Here is a 22,961-nt window from a genome sequence, read left to right as displayed (position 1 = left end):
TGTCTCTCGGCTTGTGGTTTTTATTTTACTGTATCTTGATATTGTGTTAATTTCCCATAAATTAATTATTAATTACATTTTTTTTTAGCTATATTTACCAACCAATATTTATTTTAATGAGAATATTTTTGATAGGAAATGTATTATTTATTGACATTACTAATTTTAGTTTTAATTCAGAACTGAACTGTTAAATTAAAAACAGTATTTTTCAATAATAATAATAAAAAAAAAAATCTATCTGTTTATTACGGTAATTCGGTATAAGTGAGGGTTAAAATATGCTGCGCCTCTTTTCTCTGCTTTACGGTAGCGCTGTGACCCACCTGACCGGAAGAAGCCCTGGTTTGTTCTGCTTGTGTGTTTTCTGACAGAAAATCCAGCGACAGGAACGGAGTTGGCGAAACTTCTTCCCGGCTGCCGTGACCGTGGGGCCGGCGGAGTGACCCGGCGAACCCCGGGAGCTGAACCATGGGCCTCCTGGCGAGGGCGCGGAAGGAGTGGTTCATCATCGGCATCGTCCTGGTCATCTTATCGGCCAAACTGCATCCGAGCGTCGGAGTCAGAGGAGGTGGGTCTGACTTCTACACAACTTTTGTCTCTACGCTCGACCTGTCAGGGAAACACGTTACACACAAAACTAATCATTATCAGCGACTTTAAAAATCCGCAAAGTGTTTCATGCCCCAGCTACTGTTTTACATTTATTTAATAGCCAATTTACACTTTGTTTTACTGTTCAAGGGGATAAAAACTGACAAAAAATGTTGAATTCCCGCTTAAATACGTATCATTGCGTGTATATAACATATGCCGAAGGAAAGTGTGAGTTTTACCGATTGTGTTAATATATAAATGAATGATAGACTTAGCGACTTTAGGTGTAAAAGTTCATTTAGTTCTAAATTTAAGGCTTTTGTAAATGGAGTTTCGCCTGTTGGCTCAATTTGCATTTTAACTGCTTGAATTGAACTAAATTGACATAAAATGTTGACTTTTCCACTTAAATACGCATCATTGCGTGTGTAAAACAAATGCCGAAGGAAAGTGCTACTCTTACAAATTATGTTAATACATAAATGCCTGATATAATTAGTGAGTTTAGGCGTGAAAGTGTAATTAGATGCAAATTTATGGATTTTTCATATAGAGTTTCGCTCAAGGCCATAATATGTTGATTTTCCACTTAAATACGTATCATTGCGTGGATATAACGCACGCCGTAAGAAAGTGTGACTCTTGCCGATTATTTTAACATATAAAAGAATGACATAATTAGTGAGTTTACGTGTAAAGGTGTGAATACTTTTAAATTTAAGACTTTTTTAAATGGAATTTGGCGTACGGGCATGCGCACTGAGAGCAGACCCCTCACAGAGGCTCCTTGTGTGTTGGTCTATACCTGAGTGTAGTGACACGTTGCTTTTAGCAGCAATGTCAACACTGCGCGCTCCCGGGGGGGCGGGCACGAGCATATGATTATATCTGCTCTCATAATTTAACCTTTTTTTATTATTATTATTTGAATTTATTTCCCTGTGACTATTATTCCCAAATATATTCTAATGTCTCTATTTCTGGTACATTTGTTCATGTGCTAATTCTTGTGCGTGTTTTCTTTTTTATTTTACAAGATATTACTTATGTTTTATTGTTGTTTTATTTCATATTTTCATATTTCTTTTATGTGCAGCTTTTACTGTGACCAAGTCTTTTCCCTTGTGGATCGTTACAGTCTGTCGAACTGAAAAAGGGAAACTTTAAGATAAAATGAGTTTATCACCCTGATAAATGTCTGGACAAAGCTCAGTCATGACCTGAACTGATAAGTGGCAGCAGTAAAACCACATTTTAATCCTGGAGATTAGATAAAAACTCCTGCTACTGTCTGTCTGTGTGCTGGCGTGCTGCCTTCAGGTGCCCCTCGTAAACGCCAGCATCCAAACTCCATTTAACAATTTCCTCTTGACCATTATAAAAAATTAGTGTCACATAGATACTGAATAGTTTCCGTTGTTGCTAATTATTTCATGACAGTTTTTCTGTTTGTTTACGTTTTATTTATTTTTTTATTTTGTCAGAAATTGTGTTTTGTGTCTGTTTCTCTTAAATTGGATTATTTTTGAAAAAAACCCAAAAAAAACAAGCAAATATTAATAAATCGTAGAAGGGTGATGACGTCTTTTAGCGTTTCAGGTTTATTTATGTATTTTCTTTAATCATCGGAGCGTTGCCGTGGTAACAGCCCTCCCTTTCCCCGCCCCCTCTCTCTCTCTAGGCCCGTTGAAGCCGGAGGTCACCGTCGCGTACGTCGCCGTGTCGCTCATCTTCTTCAACAGCGGCCTGTCGCTAAAGACGGAGGTGAGGTCCCGACGGACGGGAAAAGAGGCGATGCGTTCAGGTGCAGCCGGTCTGTCGGGTCTGTTAAATATATATATATATGTGTGTGTTTGCTGTGTGCAGGAGCTGACCAGCGCGCTGCTTCACGTCCGCCTCCACCTGTTCGTCCAGTCCTTCACGCTGGTCTTCTTCCCGCTCGCCGTCTGGCTGCTGCTCCGGGTGCTGGCGCTGACGGCCATCGACCGGTGGCTGCTCAGAGGGTGAACGCTCCATCACTTATTTATCATTTATCATCAGGTTTCAGTGTCTATTCCCACGGGATTAGTTTCACCTGGGGAACCGTGATATTCGTAACACACACAGCTCCTCTGATAAAACTAAATCCAGTGCGAATCGACGTCTCTGTGATTCAAGTGAGTGAGTTTTTTACTTTTTGATTTGCAGCTTTTTTTCTAGTCTCTTAATAATCGTGAAGGATGTGCTGTAATCGGAAGTTTGGACGGACGTTAGAGCTTGAAGTTGAGATGTCTCTGAACTTTTTCGTCCATTTACAGTGAAATCATCAACAATTCAACAGTTTAATGTGTTCATTTGTAAAGGTGGAGCTGATAAATAGTATTTTTATCACCCATTATAATTTGAAAAAGTAATTAAAGCTGCCTCTGTGTACCACAGTGAGACGGGAAGTAGCAGAGCCACAACAGTATTTGTAATATTAGGTAATATTTGTTCAACTTTAGTACAATGTCCTAACTTTCATCTATAGGGGTTTTTTTTAAATAGTGTTGATAGACCAAGTAAAACTAGATTTATTCTAAATAACTTTCATTTTCCTGAATATTGTCGTTGTGTTCGGTGCTCGGAGAAAGACGCTAGCAAGAGGAGAGAGCTAACCTGCTACAAATGATAGAAAGAAATAAAAAAAACATGACATCCTCGCACCTATTGGTGGACGAATGAATCCATCAACCAGGGGTTGATAAGGAAAAGGGAAAAGTTGTGGGAGTGTTCAGTCTATGCCAGAAATTTGGGACTTTTTAGATATTATTACTGATAGTTTAAGAAATGGTTATAAATAGTTGTACTTTGTTCCTAAGTTTTTGACGGTTACAGTTTAGATTTACATTCTAAGTTATAAAAATGGTTTGTTAAACAAAGTTTGTGGTTTTCACAGTGAAAAATGTAACTTTTTCCTACTGGGATTTGATGGTTTTAATGTGGTTTTAGGTCCAATGTGTTAATAGAGTTCATCAAAATGAAACAAAATAACTGCGAATTCACACGTGAGGTTGAGCTGAAAAGAATGAAACCAAACAAGGTGAAGAGTTTTTAAGATTTAATATAAAGATAAAACCAAAAGGAGTAAAAAAAAATGGCCGATTATACTCTGGGCCCCAGATGTATGTAGTTTTTTGGCCACATAATTTGTGCAGGTTGTCAGCCTGAGGCTTGGACCAACCAACAAAGACCCACATTCATGGTTTAATATGAGGCTACATGGGTTGGACCAGGCTCAGCCGAGGCCGCGGATTAGGATCAGTTTAACGTTTGTGACGATTAAAGGTGCATTCAGTCGTCCAAAAACCAGCTGGGTACCAACAGTTGGGACCAAACTCAGAACTTTTGTTGTAAAGTTAGTAAAAGCACAAGCACACAGTGTCTCTTTGAGACGTTGAATTCATCTAAACTTCTTGGCGATGACCCTAAAGTCTTCGCTCCAAGACGAGTAAGCTCCTGGGGTCGAATTCCTAAATATTCTTCAAAGAGTTGCTTCTTGAGGCCAAATTCTGAGAAAATTCTTCGAATTGTGACGTTTTCTAAGACGTCGTCCCTGAAAGTTAAGAGTAGGTAAGAAGTATTTCTGAAGAGTCTTCAGAGAGATCCTGAGATGAGATCTGGACGACTTTTAAGAGGCTAGAAGACACAGGAGAGATAAGCTCCAAACACTGAACGACTTACAGGGAATTAATTCAAAATTCTGTTTATGTAAAGTATTCATTTAGATTCTGTGATTGAGTATGATTGTCTGTTCTAAGTCCGTTATCATCAGTGGGAAAGGTGTATTTTTATCCAGCTTGTAGGATCAACCAATCGCACCTTTTGACACGTCGACTCATACGTAGGAACAGGGTCAACCACACCTCCTCACTAAGATCAGAGTTTCTGTCCATTCATTGTTTGGAGTTTATTTAGCGACGCATTCACGTGGGAAGAGAATGTCTCTCCTAAACTGAGACTCGTTGCTGGGAAGTTTTAGGCCGAGTTAGAAACTGAGGGGATTCCCACAATCTGTCCAACCAAGAACAGATGAAATTCACTGAGTTATAACGACTATAGGAGAAAAAAATCCTTCGAGGCGCCGATCAGCGGGAGCATGTTTGCCTGAAAACCTGAGTTTCTGTGAAAGAGAAAGTTTCCAAGCTAACGTAGCTTAACATAAACGACTGCAAATATAGACACAGTGTCTTTGCACCAGTGAAGCTGTTGACTCTTTCTTGGTGCAAGACCAGGAAAATTATTATTATTAAATTAATAATAATCCCACTAAAAGGACGCCCACACAACACATGAAGTTCACAGAGTTGTAGCAATGATAAGAGAAAACAAAAACACTTTGAGACGCAAGTTTCAAGGTTCAAGACTTTGGTTCCTACGACCAAACTGACCAGAGTGGAGCAGGATGAGAGCGTTGGCATCACTGAGGGTAGTGAAGGAAGCACCGAGGCAACAACGGCCTTGGCAACCAGAGACCACCTAAGCAAAGAAGTATATGAGCAACCTGAAATAACGAACTAGGCAACCAGACCTTTGGGCAACCAGAAACGATGAACTAAGCAACCAGAACTTTGGGCAACCAGAAACAATGAACTAGGCAACCAGAGCTTTGGGCAACCAGAAACAATGAACTAGGCAACTAGAACTTAGGCAACCAGAAACAATGAACTAGGCAACTAGAACTTAGGCAACCAGAAACAATGAACTAGGCAACTAGAACTTAGGCAACCAGAAACAATGAACTAGACAACCAGAAACGATGAACTAAGCAACCAGAACTTTGGGCAACCAGAAACAATGAACTAGGCAACTAGACCTTAGGCAACCAGAAACAATGAACTAGGCAACCAGAACTTTGGGCAACCAGAAACAATGAACTAAGCAACTAGACCTTAGGCAACCAGAAACAATGAACTAGACAACCAGAAACAATGAACTAGGCAACCAGAAACTATGAGCTAGGCAACCAGAAACAATGAACTAGGCAACCAGACCTTAAGCAACCAGAAACAATGAACTAGGCAACCAGAAACAATGAACTAGGCAACCAGACCTTAGGCAACCGGAAACAATGAACTAGACAACCAGAAACAATGAACTAGGCAACCAGACCTTAGGCAACCAGAAACAATGAACTAGACAACCAGAAACGATGAACTAAGCAACCAGAACTTTGGGCAACCAGAAACAATGAACTAGGCAACCAGAACTTTGGGCAACCAGAAACAATGAACTAAGCAACTAGACCTTAGGCAACCAGAAACAATGAACTAGACAACCAGAAACAATGAACTAGGCAACCAGAAACTATGAGCTAGGCAACCAGAAACAATGAACTAGGCAACCAGACTTAAGCAACCAGAAACAATGAACTAGGCAACCAGAAACAATGAACTAGGCAACCAGACCTTAGGCAACCGGAAACAATGAACTAGGCAACCAGAAACAATGAACTAGGCAACCAGACCTTAGGCAACCGGAAACAATGAACTAGGCAACCAGACCTTAAGCAACCAGAAACAATGAACTAGACAACCAGAAACAATGAACTAGGCAACCAGACCTTAAGCAACCAGAAACAATGAACTAGGCAACCAGAAACTATGAGCTAGGCAACCAGAAACAATGAACTAGGCAACCAGACCTTAAGCAACCAGAAACAATGAACTAGGCAACCAGAAACAATGAACTAGGCAACCAGACCTTAGGCAACCGGAAACAATGAACTAGGCAACCAGACCTTAAGCAACCAGAAACAATGAACTAGACAACCAGAAACAATGAACTAGGCAACCAGACCTTAAGCAACCAGAAACAATGAACTAGACAACCAGAAACAATGAACTAGGCAACCAGAACTTTGGGCAACCAGAAACAATGAACTAGGCAACCACAATCTTGGCGACCAGAAACAAGCAATTAGGCAACTAGAACTTAGGCAACCAGAAACATTGCTGCTCTAAGGAAATTACAGAATCCCGAGTTTGTTTGGACGTGACGTGTTGTTGTTGTTAGTTGTGCACACATACACAACATAAAGTTTAAATAAAAAATATTATGTATTTTTTCAAATCACGTTTTGTCTTTGCTCTGCGACTAAACTTCTCGCGTTGTTGTCTTGGTTGCCTAGGTTGCAGACTGTGAGTTGCATGCCCCCTCCGGTCTCCTCCGCCGTCATCCTCACCAAGGCTGTCGGAGGCAACGAGGTAACTCGCACACTCATACGTTAGCATTTCATTAGCCTGTCGTGTCGTCTGACTGTCTGTGTGTAAATGTGTGCAGGCGGCCGCCATCTTCAACTCTGCGTTCGGAAGCTTCTTGGTGAGATGTTTATTTTAGACTTTTAACGGAGCTGTGATTTAACACGTTATTTAAAGTGTTAAAGTCCGTTATAACTGTGTCTTTCTTTCCTGCAGGGAATCATAGTGACTCCAGTTCTGCTGCTGCTGTTTGTAAGTCAGACCTATTTATTAAAGTTTTTATACTCTTAGATACACAGTAATGTGAACTATGGCACCGTGTCCCAGTCAAGTCTTGGTCGATATTCATCCTTTAATATTGGACGCAGCAGAAGAGACCACGAACGTTAATGAGATTCCAGACTCAGTCAAGTAAACCACTTATTATCAATGTAGTTCTGCTCTTATCAACACCATGTAACACTCTTCAAGTGTTTGTGCATAAGGAGAAAATAAAACGGCCTTAGCAGTTTTGCTGATGACTTGATGTATTTTGTTTGGGTTGCCGGGCAGGTTTCTCTCCTGGAACGTAAGATAAGTCAGTTTGTATTTACAACAGATTGAGTCAAAAACGTTAAAATGGAATTAGAATATTTTTATCAAGGTTTTTATCACGAGAACAGGATTTATATTTTAGCCCATACACATCTCTAACCAACACATGTACGTTTCATTTCCCCTTTAATGTGACAACTTATAATAACTTTTTATTTTGTCTCCTCCTCCTCCTCCTCCGGTAGCTCGGCTCTTCATCCTCCGTTCCCTTCTCCTCCATCTTCTCTCAGCTCTTCATGACCGTGGTGGTGCCTCTGATCGTGGGTCAGGTAAGAAGCGTGGACGGTCGTTTATTTACGTTCTGTTTTTTACGCCGCCGTGCTGATGATCTGTTGCCGTCGTTTGCGTCTGCGCCTGCAGGTGTGTCGTCGTTTCCTCAGGGAGTTTCTGGAGCGGCGGAAGCTGCCGTTCGGCGCCATCAGCAGCGCCGTCCTCCTCATGATCATCTACACCACCTTCTGCGACACCTTCAGTAACCCCAACATCGAGCTGGACCCCACCAGCCTGCTCCTGGTCGTACTCATCAGTCAGTACCGGCAAAAAAACAAAAAAAAACTAAAAAATCATCATTAGATGAAGGGGTGAAACTAGACTTCAGAACTGGTTTTAGTAACATGGAAATCATCAACACACTGTAGGTCTCAGTATCAGGACCATGAAGAGACTAAAGTCCTATTCGCAAACGACTAGTTTTATCTGGGGACTTCTGGTCATTTCTAATAATGTCAGAGGTCGTCTCTGATCATAATCCTGTGCAGATCGAACATGTCCATAATTTGTAAAGTAAAAATTACACCACAAATAATGTACCATAATTCTACTAACTCATAGGTTGTCTGATAAAAACTGATCCAGTGTAAATCGACATCTCTGAGTTTTTACTTTTTCGAGAATTTGGTTTCATTTGTGGCTTTTTTTTTCTCTTAATAATCATGAAGGAAGTGCTATAATTTAAAGTTTGGACAGTTGTTATGGCACAAACTCATGATGTCTCTGATTCATGCTGTGGAGTGAGGTGGGAAGTAGTAGAGCCATAACGAGTGACCTCAGATTTGAGTAAAACACGGAGTTTGTTTATAATGTGTGAATATTATGTGAATGACAGGACGTCCTCAGATAAAACTAATCCCATGTGAAAAGGGCGTAAGACGAAAACTGCCACTGTTCCGGTAAATAAATAAATAGCGGTGGCCCGAGTCTCATAATTTTGACTTATTTCTTTAGTTTTATTCTCAACCATAAGTTTTTTTTATTCATGTTTGACCCTTAGACTGATCTGTACAGAAGTTTACCTTGGAGAAAAAGCTAGACATTTGAAGACACATGTACAAAAAGCATTTAAAAAGCAACTGGGCTTAGAGAAGCTGTTTTATCATCTTCTCCCGTTCTAAGGAACCGGAGGGAAGAACGGAAACAAGTCCAGCAAGTTTCTGATGGATTTCATAGTTTACTATTTAAACCTCAAACTTCCCATAGAACTGGAGAAGCTGCTCAGATGAAACGTCTTCTCTAAAACTCTACAAGCCCAGTTGATTTTATTAAATGCTTTTTGTTTCAAGAAACACCACTTTCTCATTGAGTTGTTAAGAAGTGTTTTTTCTGTAAACGCCTTTTTCCTGATCTGTGAGTCACTTTAAGACGAGAGAAGGTTGAGTGTGAAAGCGATGATGGGAATCGCGTCACTAACGGTCTCTTTGTGTTGTGCTTTTGCAGTTTTCTCCATCCAGCTCAGCTTCATGCTGCTGACGTTTGCCTTTTCCACCCGGTGAGTCGGTCTCTGTTGACGCGTGTGGAGTAAAAATCCAGTTGAACGTCCATTGTCAATGTTCGCCATGAACTATACACAAGCAAAACACAAGCAATCAGAAATCCTTTGACCTCCCTCTTTTCTGTTGCGGTGCTTGTGCGTTTTAGGCCGTTTTCATCCCGTTAACGTCTTGTTTGTGTCTTCAGGTCGGGATCGGGATTCAGTCCTGCGGACACCGTCGCCATCATGTTCTGCTCCACGCACAAGTCTCTCACTCTGGGTAATGAATGATCTGAATTTATATGTAAACGATTAGTAAAACTTGTGCGTTTCTCAGGATCCAGATTAAACATACACAGAATAGAATGGAAACTCCTCAGAGATACTGTTAGCTGGGAGGCTAGACAGATAGGAAGAAATTAGCTGGGAGGCTGCGAATAGCTACTGTTAGCTTGGAAGAGCTACTGTTAGGTGGGACTTGGGCATCTATGAAGAGCTACTAGGAAGTTAGAGAGCGCTACTGTTAGCTGGGATGCTAGAAAGATAAGAAAAAACTAGGTGGGAGGCTAGGAGGAGCTACTGATGGCTAGGAGGCTAGAGAGCGCTACTGTTAGCTGGGATGCTAGAAAGATAAGAAAAAACTAGGTGGGAGGCTACAAAGAGCTAATATTAGCTGGGAGGAAGCTAGAGAGAGCTACTGTTAGCTGGGATGCTAGAAAGATAGGAAGAAATTAGCTGGGAGGCTGCAAATAGCTATTATTAGCTTGGAAGAGCTACTATTAGGTGGGACTTAGGCATCTATGAAGATCTACTAGGAATTAGGGAGCTAGCAAGAGCTAGTGTTAGTTGAGATGCTAGAAAACTAGGAAGAGATTAGCTGGCAGGCTAGGAGGAGCTACTATAAGCTGGCAGGCTAGGAAGCTAGAGAGAGCTACTATTAGCTGGGATGCTAGAAAGACAGGAAGCTAGAGAGAGCTACTTTTAGCTAGGATGCTAGAAAGACAGGAAGCTAGAGAGAGCTACTTTTAGCTAGGATGCTAGAAAGATAGGAAGAAATTAGCTGGGAGGCTGCAAATAGCTATTATTAGCTTGGAAGAGCTACTATTAGGTGGGACTTAGGCATCTATGAAGAGCTACCAGGGAGCTAGCAAGAGCTAGTGTTAGTTGAGATGCTAGAAAACTAGGAAGAGATTAGCTGGCAGGCTAGGAAGCTAGAGAGAGCTACTATTAGCTAGGATGCTAGAAAGACAGGAAGCTAGAGAGTGTTAAGAGAAAAGTTTACTGGAGTCGATGAGAAAAATCTCAGAGGGTTCAGGGGCCAAAAAGAGCCTCTGTGGCTTTAATCTGGTTTATTTACATGTTTTTTTAATATATTTTTTACATGCTAAATAACGTTTGTATGATTTTCGTCGCCTCCGCCCGTGTCTTCTCCAGGTATCCCCATGCTGAAGATCGTGTTTGAAGGCTACGAACACCTGTCCCTGATCTCGGTGCCTCTGTTGATCTACCACCCGGCTCAGATCCTCCTGGGCTCCGTCCTCGTGCCGACCATCCAGGGCTGGATGACCAGTCGGCAGAAGGTACGTCCTCCAGCCGTTGGTCGGTAGCGTTGAGCTGCATCCCAACACTAACCTGTAACCTCTTCACCTTGTCTCCTACAGTCTAGTCTCTTGTTGAGATAGGGCCACATTCCAACACCTCTGTCTGCACCGAGTGAGTAGAGAACAGACGGACAAACCGGATTTAAATCATCTCATGTAATTTAATGAAAAGGGTTTTTTCTGTAACGAATCCTTTTATTTTTAATAATCACTAATCATGTGATCCCGTGTCGGTGTGTCCAGCAGACTCATGTTCATTCATTATCATAAACTCTTAGTGTTTAATATTAATATTAAAATAAGTTAGACGAATTTATAAGTGGTGGAAGCATTTTTAATTTAAATCAATTGTAAAAAGCTAAATATACATACATTTTTTTAAAGATATAAGAACAGAAACTTAATGAAATCTTAATATTTCGTTTTGTCTTATTCATATCAAAATTATATTTTATTAAATTCGTAAATTAAATCTTTACAGTAGACAAATTAATGAGTGGTGTAAACATTTAGCATTAAAATCAAATGTAAAAAAAAAATAAATATGTGAATTTTACAGATTTGATAAGAATAGAAACTTGTCTCGTTGAAATCTTAATATTAACTTTTGTCTTTTTATATCAAAATTATGTTTTATTAAATGAGTAAATTAAATAATTTATAACTTTGTCTTAGTTTGAATCTTAAGTCACTGTCTTAACTAAACTTTGAGTTTTATTTCAGAAATATTTGTGTTTATACATAAAAAAACAACAAACTTCATTTGGTTTGATAAAATTATTACTATTATTATTATTTTAAAAAACAAAATTCTGTAAACCATGGAATTTATCATTTATTTTTTTAATTTATTATTTCGACATGGTAATTTAAATATTGACTTAAATAATAATTCCTAAAAAAACCTTATCCATCATATATTTATGGGTTAAAATTAATAATGATATAATTTTAAGTTATTTCCCAGTTCTATTTTAAATTTTTTTTTGTTGTTTATTAAAACACAGATCCGGGTGAAAATTAAAATTCTCTCTCAAAAAGTGCGTCAGCGCCCTCTGCTGTCGGGGAAACAGGCTGCTGGACTCACTGCTGCTCTTTGATTCAGCAGCAGTGACGTTGAATGGCTGATAGTAGCATGTCTGTTAATTACTGTTGGTTATATTTGTTAATTACTGCAGCTTTAATTATCTGCAAATGATCTCGATACCGACTCTGAGTCCGAAGCTTCTCGTGCTGGTGATGGACGATCACTCACCAGAATGAAAGGTGAATATTCTTTTCACTCATTTCACTTTCTGCATCTCTTCTTGTTTTTTTTTTTTCCTCATTCAGGCGGTGAAGCTGTCAAATCTCCAGCCCGTCTGACGAGAGGATCTAGTTAAAGCTTTCGATGGAGACGAAGCCATTTATCTATCTATCTGTCTGTATGTCTGTGGCGGAGGGATACAGTATTCATACGTGCCTTATTACAACCAATCAACAAAGACCTCAGCACGGCGGACTGGAAGGAACTCTTCTTTCCATCAAATGTAGGTTTTATATTTAAAGAAGCTTTTATTTTTATATGGAAATACACTAAAGATTTCCTACAAAACGAGGGGTGAAGTTACTGGGGACCATCCTCTTTTTTTTTTTTTTTTTTTTTGTTACCAAAACCTTTTCTACTCTGTCTTTCCGCTAGCTGTCACTGCCCGTTTATGTGTAGTATATGTTGGATCACCTTATCCTTGGTGTTACATGATCATCTGTCGGGCCCAAGATAGTGGACACCCTGTTTGTTGTATCATTGGTAACAAGGTCCTTTTTTTAGGGTTTTTTTTTTTTTTGTTACCAAAACTTTTTCTACTCTGCCTTTTCTGTCACTGCCAGAAAGTGGTGGACATTTGTTACGTTTATATGTTGGATTGTCTGAGGTTTAATATAGATTTGTGACACTTTATAAAATAACGCTTATGTTTGTTGACGAGAAGCAGTGGTGACACTTTTGAACAGTGGAGCTAACGAGTAATCTTTCCAAACGATGGAAGTACGACTTGAACTTTAAGGTAGGGAGTGTAACTTCACAAGCATGATATTTTATTTTCGCATTATTTGCATAACAAATTAACTTGAACCAATGAGAAAACTCATAATTATGGTCAGGACACCTGTTGAACTGTTACAAAGCACAGGAAAAAAAAAAAGTATGAAATTGGAAGGATTTCAAAGATCCACCATCTAAATATAAACCTCTATGCAGACAGATACTCTAATTACGTAAATTAAGTGAGTAGTTTGTTGTTACCATATTTCTCCAGACAAAAGTCCAGTGTTAAGATGTTGTCAGAACCAATCAGAGCTGCGCTGCTAGTTTATATTGTGTTTTCTTTCATCTTTGTAGGAACTTTCTTAAAAACACGGGCCAAAACTTTACTGTAAATTAAGTTAATTTCACGTCAGTTAAAAGCTAAATCTGTGCTTTTGAAGGAAATTTGATTAAAATGCCTAGATATATATTTGAAAGTATTATCATGGCTGTTGTAGTTAAATAACCTTGTTTTCCTAAATTATCCACACTGTATTTATCATATACAAATATTTGAGAACTATATGGATTCAAGGACGTTGGCCTTAAACAATGGTCTGTTTTTAACTGGGACCAATAACGGTGCTGAAGTTTATAATCCGGTCAAATATTGAACTGTTACAAAGCAAAAAAAAAATTTTTTAACTCTAATATTTTGGGGAAAAACACAACACAATCTAAATATAAACCTCTACGCAGACGATACTAGATTCTACAGAAGTTGAGGTTTAAAGACCTTTGGATGTTTTTGGAAAGACTTTAATAATTTAATTTTTGTCACAACCAATCAGACCCAAAGCTGTAGCACATCACAACAACATGAGACTGTTAACTGTACAACTTTCCCTTTGGGAACCACAATGGTCATCACCTGTGGATGATCTTTTTTTTTTTTTTTTTAAAGGGGTCATGACTTCTCTTCCTGCGTTTCATACCAATTCTGATTAACCCTGGACTTTCCATTTAAATGTCAGTCAACACCGTTGAGTGTCTGAGGGCTAGTGTTTAAGAGATTCCAGTTGATGAGCACCTCAAATGTGTTACTGAAAGTGATATTTAGTGTTCAGGCTCTTGCCTTAGACATTTTTCACACAAGTCCTGAAAGAAGAGGAAGAGAACTTAATCATACACATGAAACAGAAATATTATACTTGTGTTTTAAAGTATCTGAATATCTAGAAGTTGTAGTCTACTCTAACTAAATATTTCTGGTAACTGCTGATCAGTGTCTACAGTAACTTCAGTTCCAGGTTGTTGGTGGTTTCCTCTCATCAGCTGATGCTTCAGGTCGTTCCACAACATTTCTACTGGATTAAGGTCAGAACTTTGACTTGAACCACTTCAGTTATGGGCTCAGTACATTGAACAGATGGACTCTAATTTGGCCTTGAATTGTGCTTGTAATCCTAGAGGTACACCTCACAGATACGTAATATTGACTTGTTTTTTTCATGGATAATACTCAATATTTCTGTTTCATGTGTTTGATTTTTGTCTACCCTCACGGCTTGTGTGAAAATCCTCTGATGTTTTACAGGAATGTAGCTCATTAAGTTACATAACCCTTCAGCCTATTTTAAATACCCTTTCTTTGCCACAACCTTGTGACTCGAAGTGACGTTTAGTGTTTATCATCTTTCAAGCTCAAGATAGAAGAAACCCTGACCTTTCAAAGTTGTATCTGTTGCATCATTGGTAAACGTTTTCAGTGCACATAGAAAGCAAAAGCCTATATTTTCACCCGAGAGTGTGATTTTATACATAGACAGAAAATAATACATATGGCAAAAATATATATCTTTGGTAGTATGGTATCAGTGGAGTTTACAGTCAATCTGCCTGTTTACAGTGTGATTGTTCCGCTTGTTCTATATGATGGGAAGAAAGATAGTGACTGGGATATGTGTGGGTCTGTTCTTGTGCTTTTTTTTTTAATTAAACAAATTGTAAGAAACCAACTTTTTTTTCTTATCACTTTGTGACTTTAATGTGACCAGAATGACTTTCCACAATCACTTCAAATCCAAAATCTACAAGAAAGAAAAAAAAACTATTACTAGAGCGTACCTCAGCTGAGTTTTAACACCCTCGATGAACGCTTCGTCCTTTGGTTCTTGTATTTGTTCTCTGACCAAATGGAACGTGTTGTCAGCTCATTAATTTCACTGACCCAACATTTCTGGACAGATGGCTCGTCTGCCACATCATTTGGATGAAGTACCAATAAACAGAGTCTATAAAGGCCCTGCCAGCAGACCATAGTGGGCTGGTGCTGCTTTTAAAAACCCAACCAAACCAAAAGGAATTATTTTCTTTTTAAAAACAGTGCTCCCCACAAAGCGACAAGAGATAAGAAGAAATAGAAATACAGTGGATAATACTGAAAATTACATTTACTTGCATTTATTGGTACATTCATGTGACTTTCAATGACAGTTTGTATCATGACTTTCAGAAAAATAATCATACACCTGTAGCTCTAAATCTTATATACGGCAGATCATAAAAGAGGCAGAACAGTTGAACCAAGAACTTTTTCTTCGTCCCAAATTTGTCCATGAGCATTTATAAAATAGTCCAACAACTACAATTATCTCGCCACTATCTTGCGTCTCTGTGCACTTTCAGGTGATTCCACTAGAGGGCGGTCTCTTATCATGAACTGCCTATCGTCTTTACTCAATACTCAAAACAATACATTTATATTTGTAATCCGCAATCTGCTACTGGCGCTTCTGTCAAAATGTAGACGCTACAGTAAAAAGGGAAAAAATGGTAGTTTTTTGGTACCATTTGAGATATTTTGTCGGGCAAAGACAAAGATTTGTTGGCTAAAGCAAAGGTGCAAGAAGCTATGAAAATATATTTCTCTGGAACTCAGCAACAGACTGAGCAGCATCGTCGTCAGTACGCTACAAAAATGCCACTTGTGCAAAAATATCTAATAACCGGGCAAACTAGGCAAACTACCACTACAGCATTTTATATGTGTTCCTTTGGTTGTATCTAATGCCTGTTTTTCCAGATATGATTTAGTGTTTCAGTCTCCGGGTGATGGCAGGATGTCATACTCTGCCAGAAGCACAATACTGTTCTCTCTGATTTTTCGGACTCTGACCAAATCTCCACACTCCTGGACTTGGATCAGGCCTCTTTCTCCTCTTCCATACTCTCTCTCCCTGTCGTTGAGGGTCACCTCGGTCCGTTTACCACAAGCCTGGCGGTACATGTACCTCACCGCAACTACCAGCACCATGCCCAACCCTGCCGAGCATCCCAGCAGCATGCCCAGCTCCCAGGCGCTGTGTCGCGGGATAATTTCTGGGTACTTCCCTTCCTTGTCTGGAGGTCCAGAAGGATTGAAAGGACGTTTCGGTTTTGCATCGTTGTTTGGAAGATTTGATTTCAACTCGTGGTCAGTTGGGGGAGGTTTGGGGTTTCGGTGAACAATTGTTCTTGGTGTCGGGGCGTTGAATATGGACTCTGGGTCAGATGATGCAATGAGGTTCTGAATTGGCAACCTCTGACCTACAGTGAGTTTCTGGGAGAGTAGAGGGGAAGAAGAGGATGTGGAGGGATTGTAAAAAGATCGACGGGGAGCTGGCGAGGGTCCTGGGTGAGGGGTGGTGGACTGGGAGGAAGACGGTGAGATGATAGACGAAATAAAAGAAGATGAGGATGCAGGAGATGGTGAAGCGGGAGAAGAAGGAAAGGAAATAGAAGAAGCTGATAAAGGAATGACAGAAAACAAAGGATCCGAGGATTGGGACTCGGAGGAGCTTGAGGAAGGAATAGTAGATGTGGACGGTGGCAGGAGAGAAGAGGAAGGCTGAGTAGAGGGTAAATGAAGAGGACTTAAAATTGGGGAAGGAGAGGGAAGAGCAGAAAGAGCTGGAGCTGTTTTATGTTGGATCTTTGTGGAGGAGGAAGTGGAAGGGATGAACAGTGTTGACCTGATGATTGGTGGACCCATGGTGACCGGGGTTGAACCACCAGAGGGATGAGTAGGAGGAAGAGGAGAAGGAGTGGTGCTAGTGTCTTGGAAAGTCGAGGTGAAAGAACTGAGGTTGGTAGCAGAAGGAGGATGAGTGGTGGAGGGAACCAGAACAAAGTTTTGGCTCATGATCTTTGTTTGAAGTCTGAAGCTTGGGTCAAATTGTGGAGTGAGAGGTCGAAGAGTTGGGAAGGACTTAGGTTGTTTAGTCCCACGTAGGGACCATGGTTGGGGAGAAGTAGATTCGAGTGGTTTCTCAGATTGAGACTCTTTGGTCTGAAGTCGTTCTATTAGAGCTTGGTGAAGGCTGGTCTGTAGTGAGGGTAGCTGAGGGTGAGATGGAGTCATTTGCTCTTGGCTACTGTTTGGTCCAGAAGAGGTAATGTTTTCAGGCTGATGTCGAGGCCGGATGGATGGAGGGTTTGCCTGATCAACTGGTGAAGTTGTGTGGGACGCCAAGAAGGCCTGAAGGGTCCCAGACAGGGAGGACGTTCTGGACTCGGATGAAGATGCCTCTGAGGGCAGAAAGGACTGACTTGTGCTGGATTGGAGTCTGGACGTAGACATTTGAAACCGAAGAAGTGGCTTGGGTGAAGACGTTCGAGACTGTAGCTCATCTTTGACCATACTCACTTGAGATGCTGGGATACTCCGGGTCTCCAACTTTGGACTTCTTGGATTCTGCTGTGATGTGGACGTTGTCAAACTCACGTTGTGGAGGGTGTGAGCGGTCCGAGGTGTAGCTGTTGTGCTGGTTTTATGATTCAATGTTGTGTCTTTTGTTTCGGGATCAGTAGTCAGTCTCGGATCCTTTCTGAACATCTTAACATCCTTGAGAGGGAAGAAGGGAACAAGAGAGTAGAACAAGGAAAGAGGACTTGTTGAGATGGTGGTAGCATCCATTCCTCTAGACTGAGCTGAGGCTAAAGAGGCTGATAACGGAAAAGAGCTCTTGGCGTCCATGTTATGAGGGTTTCTTGTCTCAATTATGAAGCGAGTGGACGACGGAGTCACAGAGCTGTTTATTTCCAAGTCTGGATGAGTGACTTTTGTTCGTGTTGGAGTTCCCAAGGTGGAAGCAGGACTGAATGTCCCGATTGTTTCTTTGATTGATCTGGTGTGGGCTGTGAGATCTGTTAGACAATGGGTTGAGAGAAGAAATTATGTCAGTTATGTGGAAGCTGTTGTGGTACAGCGAGCAAGGAGGTAACACCCAGAGGCAGGACACAAGGGAAAACAAAAGAACTTTAATGAAAACATCCAACTCTGGAACAAAGAGCGCTGTGAGTTGTGAGGTGGGTAATCTAACACACACAAAAAAAAGGCAACATAATCAAGCAAGTAAGTCAAAGGAGGCAACTCCACAAACTTAACTCAACAGCCAACTTGACAAAGGACAACAAGAAAGGAAGAACGATGCAAACTAATGAGGGTGGAGCACACAAAGAGAAACCAAACAATGGAGGAAATAAAACACCACAGAAGATCATTTCAAAACAGAAACGCAGACACCAGCTGCGTTTCCATCACAGTTTTTCATTAAATAAAAGTGATATTTTTGGAATTTGCACGTGTTTCCATTGAAAGGGGTTTTGCAAATGAGCTGCAACTCTCATAAATCTCATCTTATGATATCCCATAAATCTCTTAAAGTCTCGTCAAATGAGACTTCACCTTGAAGAAGACGGACTGGTCACATGACCCCCTGCATCATCTCCAGTGACGGGGAAATACCAAAAAAAGAGTGTTTCCATTGCACTTTTGCAATAAATTTGTATAACGATATAGATACGAAAAACCACCTCATGAGAGCGTAAAAATGTTTTAGCTTTAGTTTTAGTTTATGTTGTGCCTTGTGTGATTTATACTCCAGCCTTGGGGTGAACTTTACGACCCTTTCCTCCTCAAGCACTCTTTGAGTTTGCGTACCTGACGTTGGAGTCCCTTTATCTTCATCCACCCCTGTGGTGTTATTCCAAGGACGACGACTGCCATCGTGAACCACTTCAGACTCAATCCCTGCCCAATACACAAAGTAGGACTGCACCACTGTGATGCTGAAATACAGATGACATACAATTCATCTACTGTCGACTACAAAATGCGCTGATTTCTCGTTAAAGAAGTGACATGTGCTACATGTTGATGAACTTACTAGAAGCGTATGTCTCCCATTGGTACGTCCGGAGCCTTCCAAACAAACGAGAGGTTCCTCTTCAGCTGTTTGTCCGAATGCGTGACGGTGTCATCGTCCGAGAGGCAGCGCAGGGTGCGGGTGCTTGGCGGGGTGATGGTCCAGGAACCTCCTGAACCCCCTGTAGCCCTGAGCCTGTGTCCGCCGCTGGATTTGTTCTTGACCCCGGCAGCACTACCTTCTGCCCTGCCCCAGGGATGCTCTGCCCCACGAGCCTGGAGGAGGAAACCCATGAAGTCCCGAGAGCTTCGAATGGTCACTGGACGTGGACAGACGGAGGTAACAAAGACACAATACAAAACAAAACAAGTCGTTACAAACAATGTAGTCAGAAAACTGCACCAGCATCCTGTTTAACTCGCAAAGCGCTTAAGTAGTTGTACTTCTTGGACTTTTTTTTGCATATTTTGTCCTGTGAGCCCATTTTTACAGAATATCTTTCAGTATCTGGAAGTTATTTCCAATTTACTGGATGTTATAAGAGTGTTACAACCATCCGGGAGAGGCACAAGTGAAATTACCATAATGACACCGACATCTCAGCTAAACCGTGACATATTTACGGTAATCCAAAGTGCTCTATATTAATAGTAGTAATAATAGAGCTCCCCCTGGTGCCTGGCTGCAGTATAGGTCATAAGCCCCACCCCCTCCATATTATTGGGCGTGACTTCTGCCGAACTAAAATACTAAATTACAGGGGTGATTCTCTCATGTTAGGTAGTTAATATAGTGTTTCTGCATGTTAAAGTGGCCTTTTTTAAAAAAAAATTTTGGATAAGTTTCGTTTTAGTTATTTGACGCTCTAGGAGCACAAGTGTCAAACATATGGCAGCAAGAGGGTCTAATCTGGCCCGCGGGGTGGAAAAAAATGCAAAAGTGCAAAAATGACATCGAAAACTGAAGATTAACTGCAATTTTCCCAATATTTGTAGCTGCTATTCCTTGGTTTCACACAGTTTTAATAAGAGTTGTGGACATAACACAACATCACACTTCTTATAATAATAAATGTCTGGTAGGGAAACATGGAGGACAGTAGCAAATTAGGCCACAGTAAATACAAATCCCCCGTAGTTAGTGTTCATTTTGTGTTGCTAGCATTTGTGGGCTGGAAAGCGAGCTAAATGCCTAACGTTAGTCAGGCAGACACATATAATGCTGTTACTGAACAATGATCGTTGACGTTAAATAACATTTTTTTTTAAATATAGAGGCTGTATGTCCATCTACCAACAGAAAAATGTCATTCATAATGTTAAATTAATTAATCAGGACATAAATACGGCGTTTTGTCGTGCTGTCCATATTTATATACAGTCTGTGGTGGAGACGACACATCTGATCAGATTAAGTTTTTAATACTTTAGCGTTTATTGGGTTTTCCTTAGAACAAACACATACAAGTATTTGAATAAATAAAATCAATTAAGTAAGAAAAAACATGATTGGCCATGGTTCGGAGTCCATCGTAGCACCAGGATGAATCATAAGTATTGAATGATGAATAAATTTCTTCCATTTTTTTTTTTCCAAAAACAATTCCTCTCAATCTTCTCAAACCATTTTCTTGTCTTCTCATCTGTTAAACATCTGTCCTTGTCAATAACACAATCCTTTATACATCCTAGATGCACCACTTTGCATTCCTTACGTTTGACATCCCCAGAAAAAGTGAAACGACAGTTAGTTAGTACCTGTTACCAACTGTCCAGGCAGGTAGGATGAGGTGGACGTACGCACGGTGACGAAGCCGTGCTGAGGGTCCTGGGGTTGTGCCCGGATGTGACCGGGAACCATTTCCCGACAGGAGGCCTGGTTGGCACCACGGGAGAATGACGTGACGGACGGAGCCAGCGAGAACAAGAGCGCAGCCACATAACACGCCCCACAACAGTGGAGGATGGACAACATCTCCATTAAATTAAACCCAGCGTTCACCTGGAAATAAATGAGACACAAATCTAGCAAGATTGGACAAAAAAAAAATAAAAAATATAGAGCTGAATGAGATGTAAAAGTCATAAAAACAATACAAGTAGATGACAGAGTTTAAAATCACCATGATGTGATATTAAGTCACCAAACTAGCTTTACAAATGAATGAATGAATGGATGAACGGAGGAGCTCTTCTTGAGCATCCCTACCTTTTTATAGAGCAGTTTACAGAGAAACACGGAGCTGTGAGGCTTCAGGTTCCCTAAAGAAAGTCTGAGGATGAGTTTCAGAGGGGTCTGGGGGTTGGCCGGGGGGTGTGAGGGGGTCCAGGATGTGGAGGGATTAGAGGGGGAGGGGGGCGGTCAACGTAGAACCAGAACATGTAGAGCTGCAGCTGGAATCTGGGCTAAATTAAATGAAATGATTAATTATATTTCATTTGGATAATGTGTGAGTGTTGATTCTGAGCTAGACTAGCTATAATTTAAAAAAAAAAAATCAAAAATGATTATTAGTGGGTACCCGCTTATGCCATGGTCACTTACGAAATAAATAAACAGGTCAATTATTAATACGTTAATTTTTATTATTATTATTATTATTATTATTTATTTTTTTTACCGTTTAAATTGTACGTTTTTTACAAGAAGCGGCTGAGCGGACTATTTAACGTCTCCGGTCCGTTGTCTCTCTTTCTCTTCTGTTGCATCCCAAGTCTTCAAAGTTATCAAATTCACCAAATAGGTTAAAGTTAACAATAAAATCACTCATCTCTTACTGTATTGCCGCTGTGATAAATAAATTGTGAAATAACTGTATGTTCTTCGTTTCTGTTGCCACGGTTACCAAAGCGTTGGAGCCAGCGCATTGATTTATAACTGTCGTCAGGTAGTTTGACCGGAACGTCTTTATGGGTGTGTCCGTTATCCCCTTTTAATGTACACCCCGCAGCCAATCAGAAGCGAGGTTCACCCAGACCAGCGTATAAAAACCCACAGTTAATGGTATAAACCAATATGAAAGATATTATCACAAAACACATTTAACAGTAACTTAACGGTTTATTTTGTTTGTTTGTTTTTTTCAAACAAAAGTTTGTTTGTTTTTTTAACTTGGAAAGTCTTATCTAATCTCTTTTACAAAGCTGAGACAAGAAGGAGGAGAGACAACCGGATGCAAAACTGAATAAATAAATAAACTAAAAAACAGCTATTAAAACTATTTGTCCTTTATAATCCTGCTAACTGTTAGTAGGAAAGAGGGTCACCGTTTTTCAAATTAGCCACCTAGGCTAACAGTTACTGGCTAATACGAAAAATGTTCACCCTTTTCATATTAGCCACCAGGGCTAACAGTTAGCAATTAATAGTAATTTAACAGTTAGTAATGTAGGAAAAGCAAATACATAATACTAGCTCAAAATTGTAATATGCGCATGCTCAGACACTGATTGCTGAAGGATAGGAGGCGTTTGAAGAACAGTTCTAATACACTAGTGGGAAGTTGAGGTTTAAATATCCAACAGAAACTCCCCCACGACTTGTTTCTGTAATCACAAAAACGGCGTCATTGAATTCCGTTAACTACTGGCGGGGGCGTCGTTTAGGTGAGTCAAGGTGGCAGTTACCAAACCTTGACTTTGGTGGAAAATGTTACGTGTATGGCACGACTAGATTTGAACCCCTGGTGTACCGGGACTTTTTACGTTGTACCGGGACTTTTTACGTTGTACCGGGTTCGGATTCTCTCTGACCGACTTGTGGCGGTGGCGGCTCTTCCACACTGGACTCCGCTGCTCCTCTGTCTCTCACTGGGGGGCGGGGCTGTCCCGCGCTCAGCGCGCTGCGCGCTGCACGCTCCCTCCATGTATCCATGGAGACATGACTCGCTCATGTGTACGTACGGGGCGTGCACGCCGCTGCCTCGTTATACTGTGCTGCATGAGGAGCGACGTGCAAAGACTAAAACCTTTGTGAGTTATAAAGTCATACGTGACTTAAACAGGCTTGAAT

The 22,961-nt window shown here is 40.5% G+C and overlaps 2 protein-coding genes across 3 annotated transcripts; one reads left to right on the top strand and one right to left on the bottom strand.

The window, feature by feature from the left end:
* The first annotated feature begins 355 nt into the window (after positions 1–355).
* On the top strand, positions 356–14,780 carry slc10a7 (solute carrier family 10 member 7). Of its 2 annotated transcripts, XM_047596190.1 has the most exons (13): positions 356–571; positions 2,279–2,361; positions 2,464–2,600; positions 6,746–6,821; positions 6,898–6,936; positions 7,032–7,067; positions 7,595–7,678; positions 7,770–7,935; positions 9,123–9,174; positions 9,363–9,436; positions 10,591–10,736; positions 10,818–10,869; positions 12,090–14,780. In XM_047596190.1, the coding sequence occupies exons 1-12, from the start codon at positions 472–474 to the stop codon at positions 10,836–10,838; spliced, it is 1,014 nt and encodes a 337-aa protein (XP_047452146.1). In that variant the 5' UTR covers positions 356–471; the 3' UTR covers positions 10,839–10,869; positions 12,090–14,780. The 2 variants fall into 2 exon arrangements, with proteins under 2 accessions (XP_047452146.1, XP_047452137.1); XM_047596181.1 differs by lacking the exon at positions 10,818–10,869.
* On the bottom strand, positions 12,555–21,242 carry LOC125014636 (mucin-5AC-like). Its single transcript, XM_047595886.1, has 4 exons — positions 20,708–21,242; positions 18,972–19,269; positions 18,746–18,873; positions 12,555–17,949 (listed from the first exon to the last, which is right to left on the bottom strand). The coding sequence occupies exons 1-4, from the start codon at positions 21,033–21,035 to the stop codon at positions 15,863–15,865; spliced, it is 2,841 nt and encodes a 946-aa protein (XP_047451842.1). The 5' UTR covers positions 21,036–21,242; the 3' UTR covers positions 12,555–15,862.
* Positions 21,243–22,961: the final 1,719 nt, after the last annotated feature.

The sequence above is a fragment of the Mugil cephalus genome, chromosome 1 (assembly GCF_022458985.1).
Source record: "Mugil cephalus isolate CIBA_MC_2020 chromosome 1, CIBA_Mcephalus_1.1, whole genome shotgun sequence".
Lineage (NCBI taxonomy): Eukaryota > Metazoa > Chordata > Actinopteri > Mugiliformes > Mugilidae > Mugil > Mugil cephalus.
This window is presented reverse-complemented; position numbering and strand designations above follow the sequence as displayed.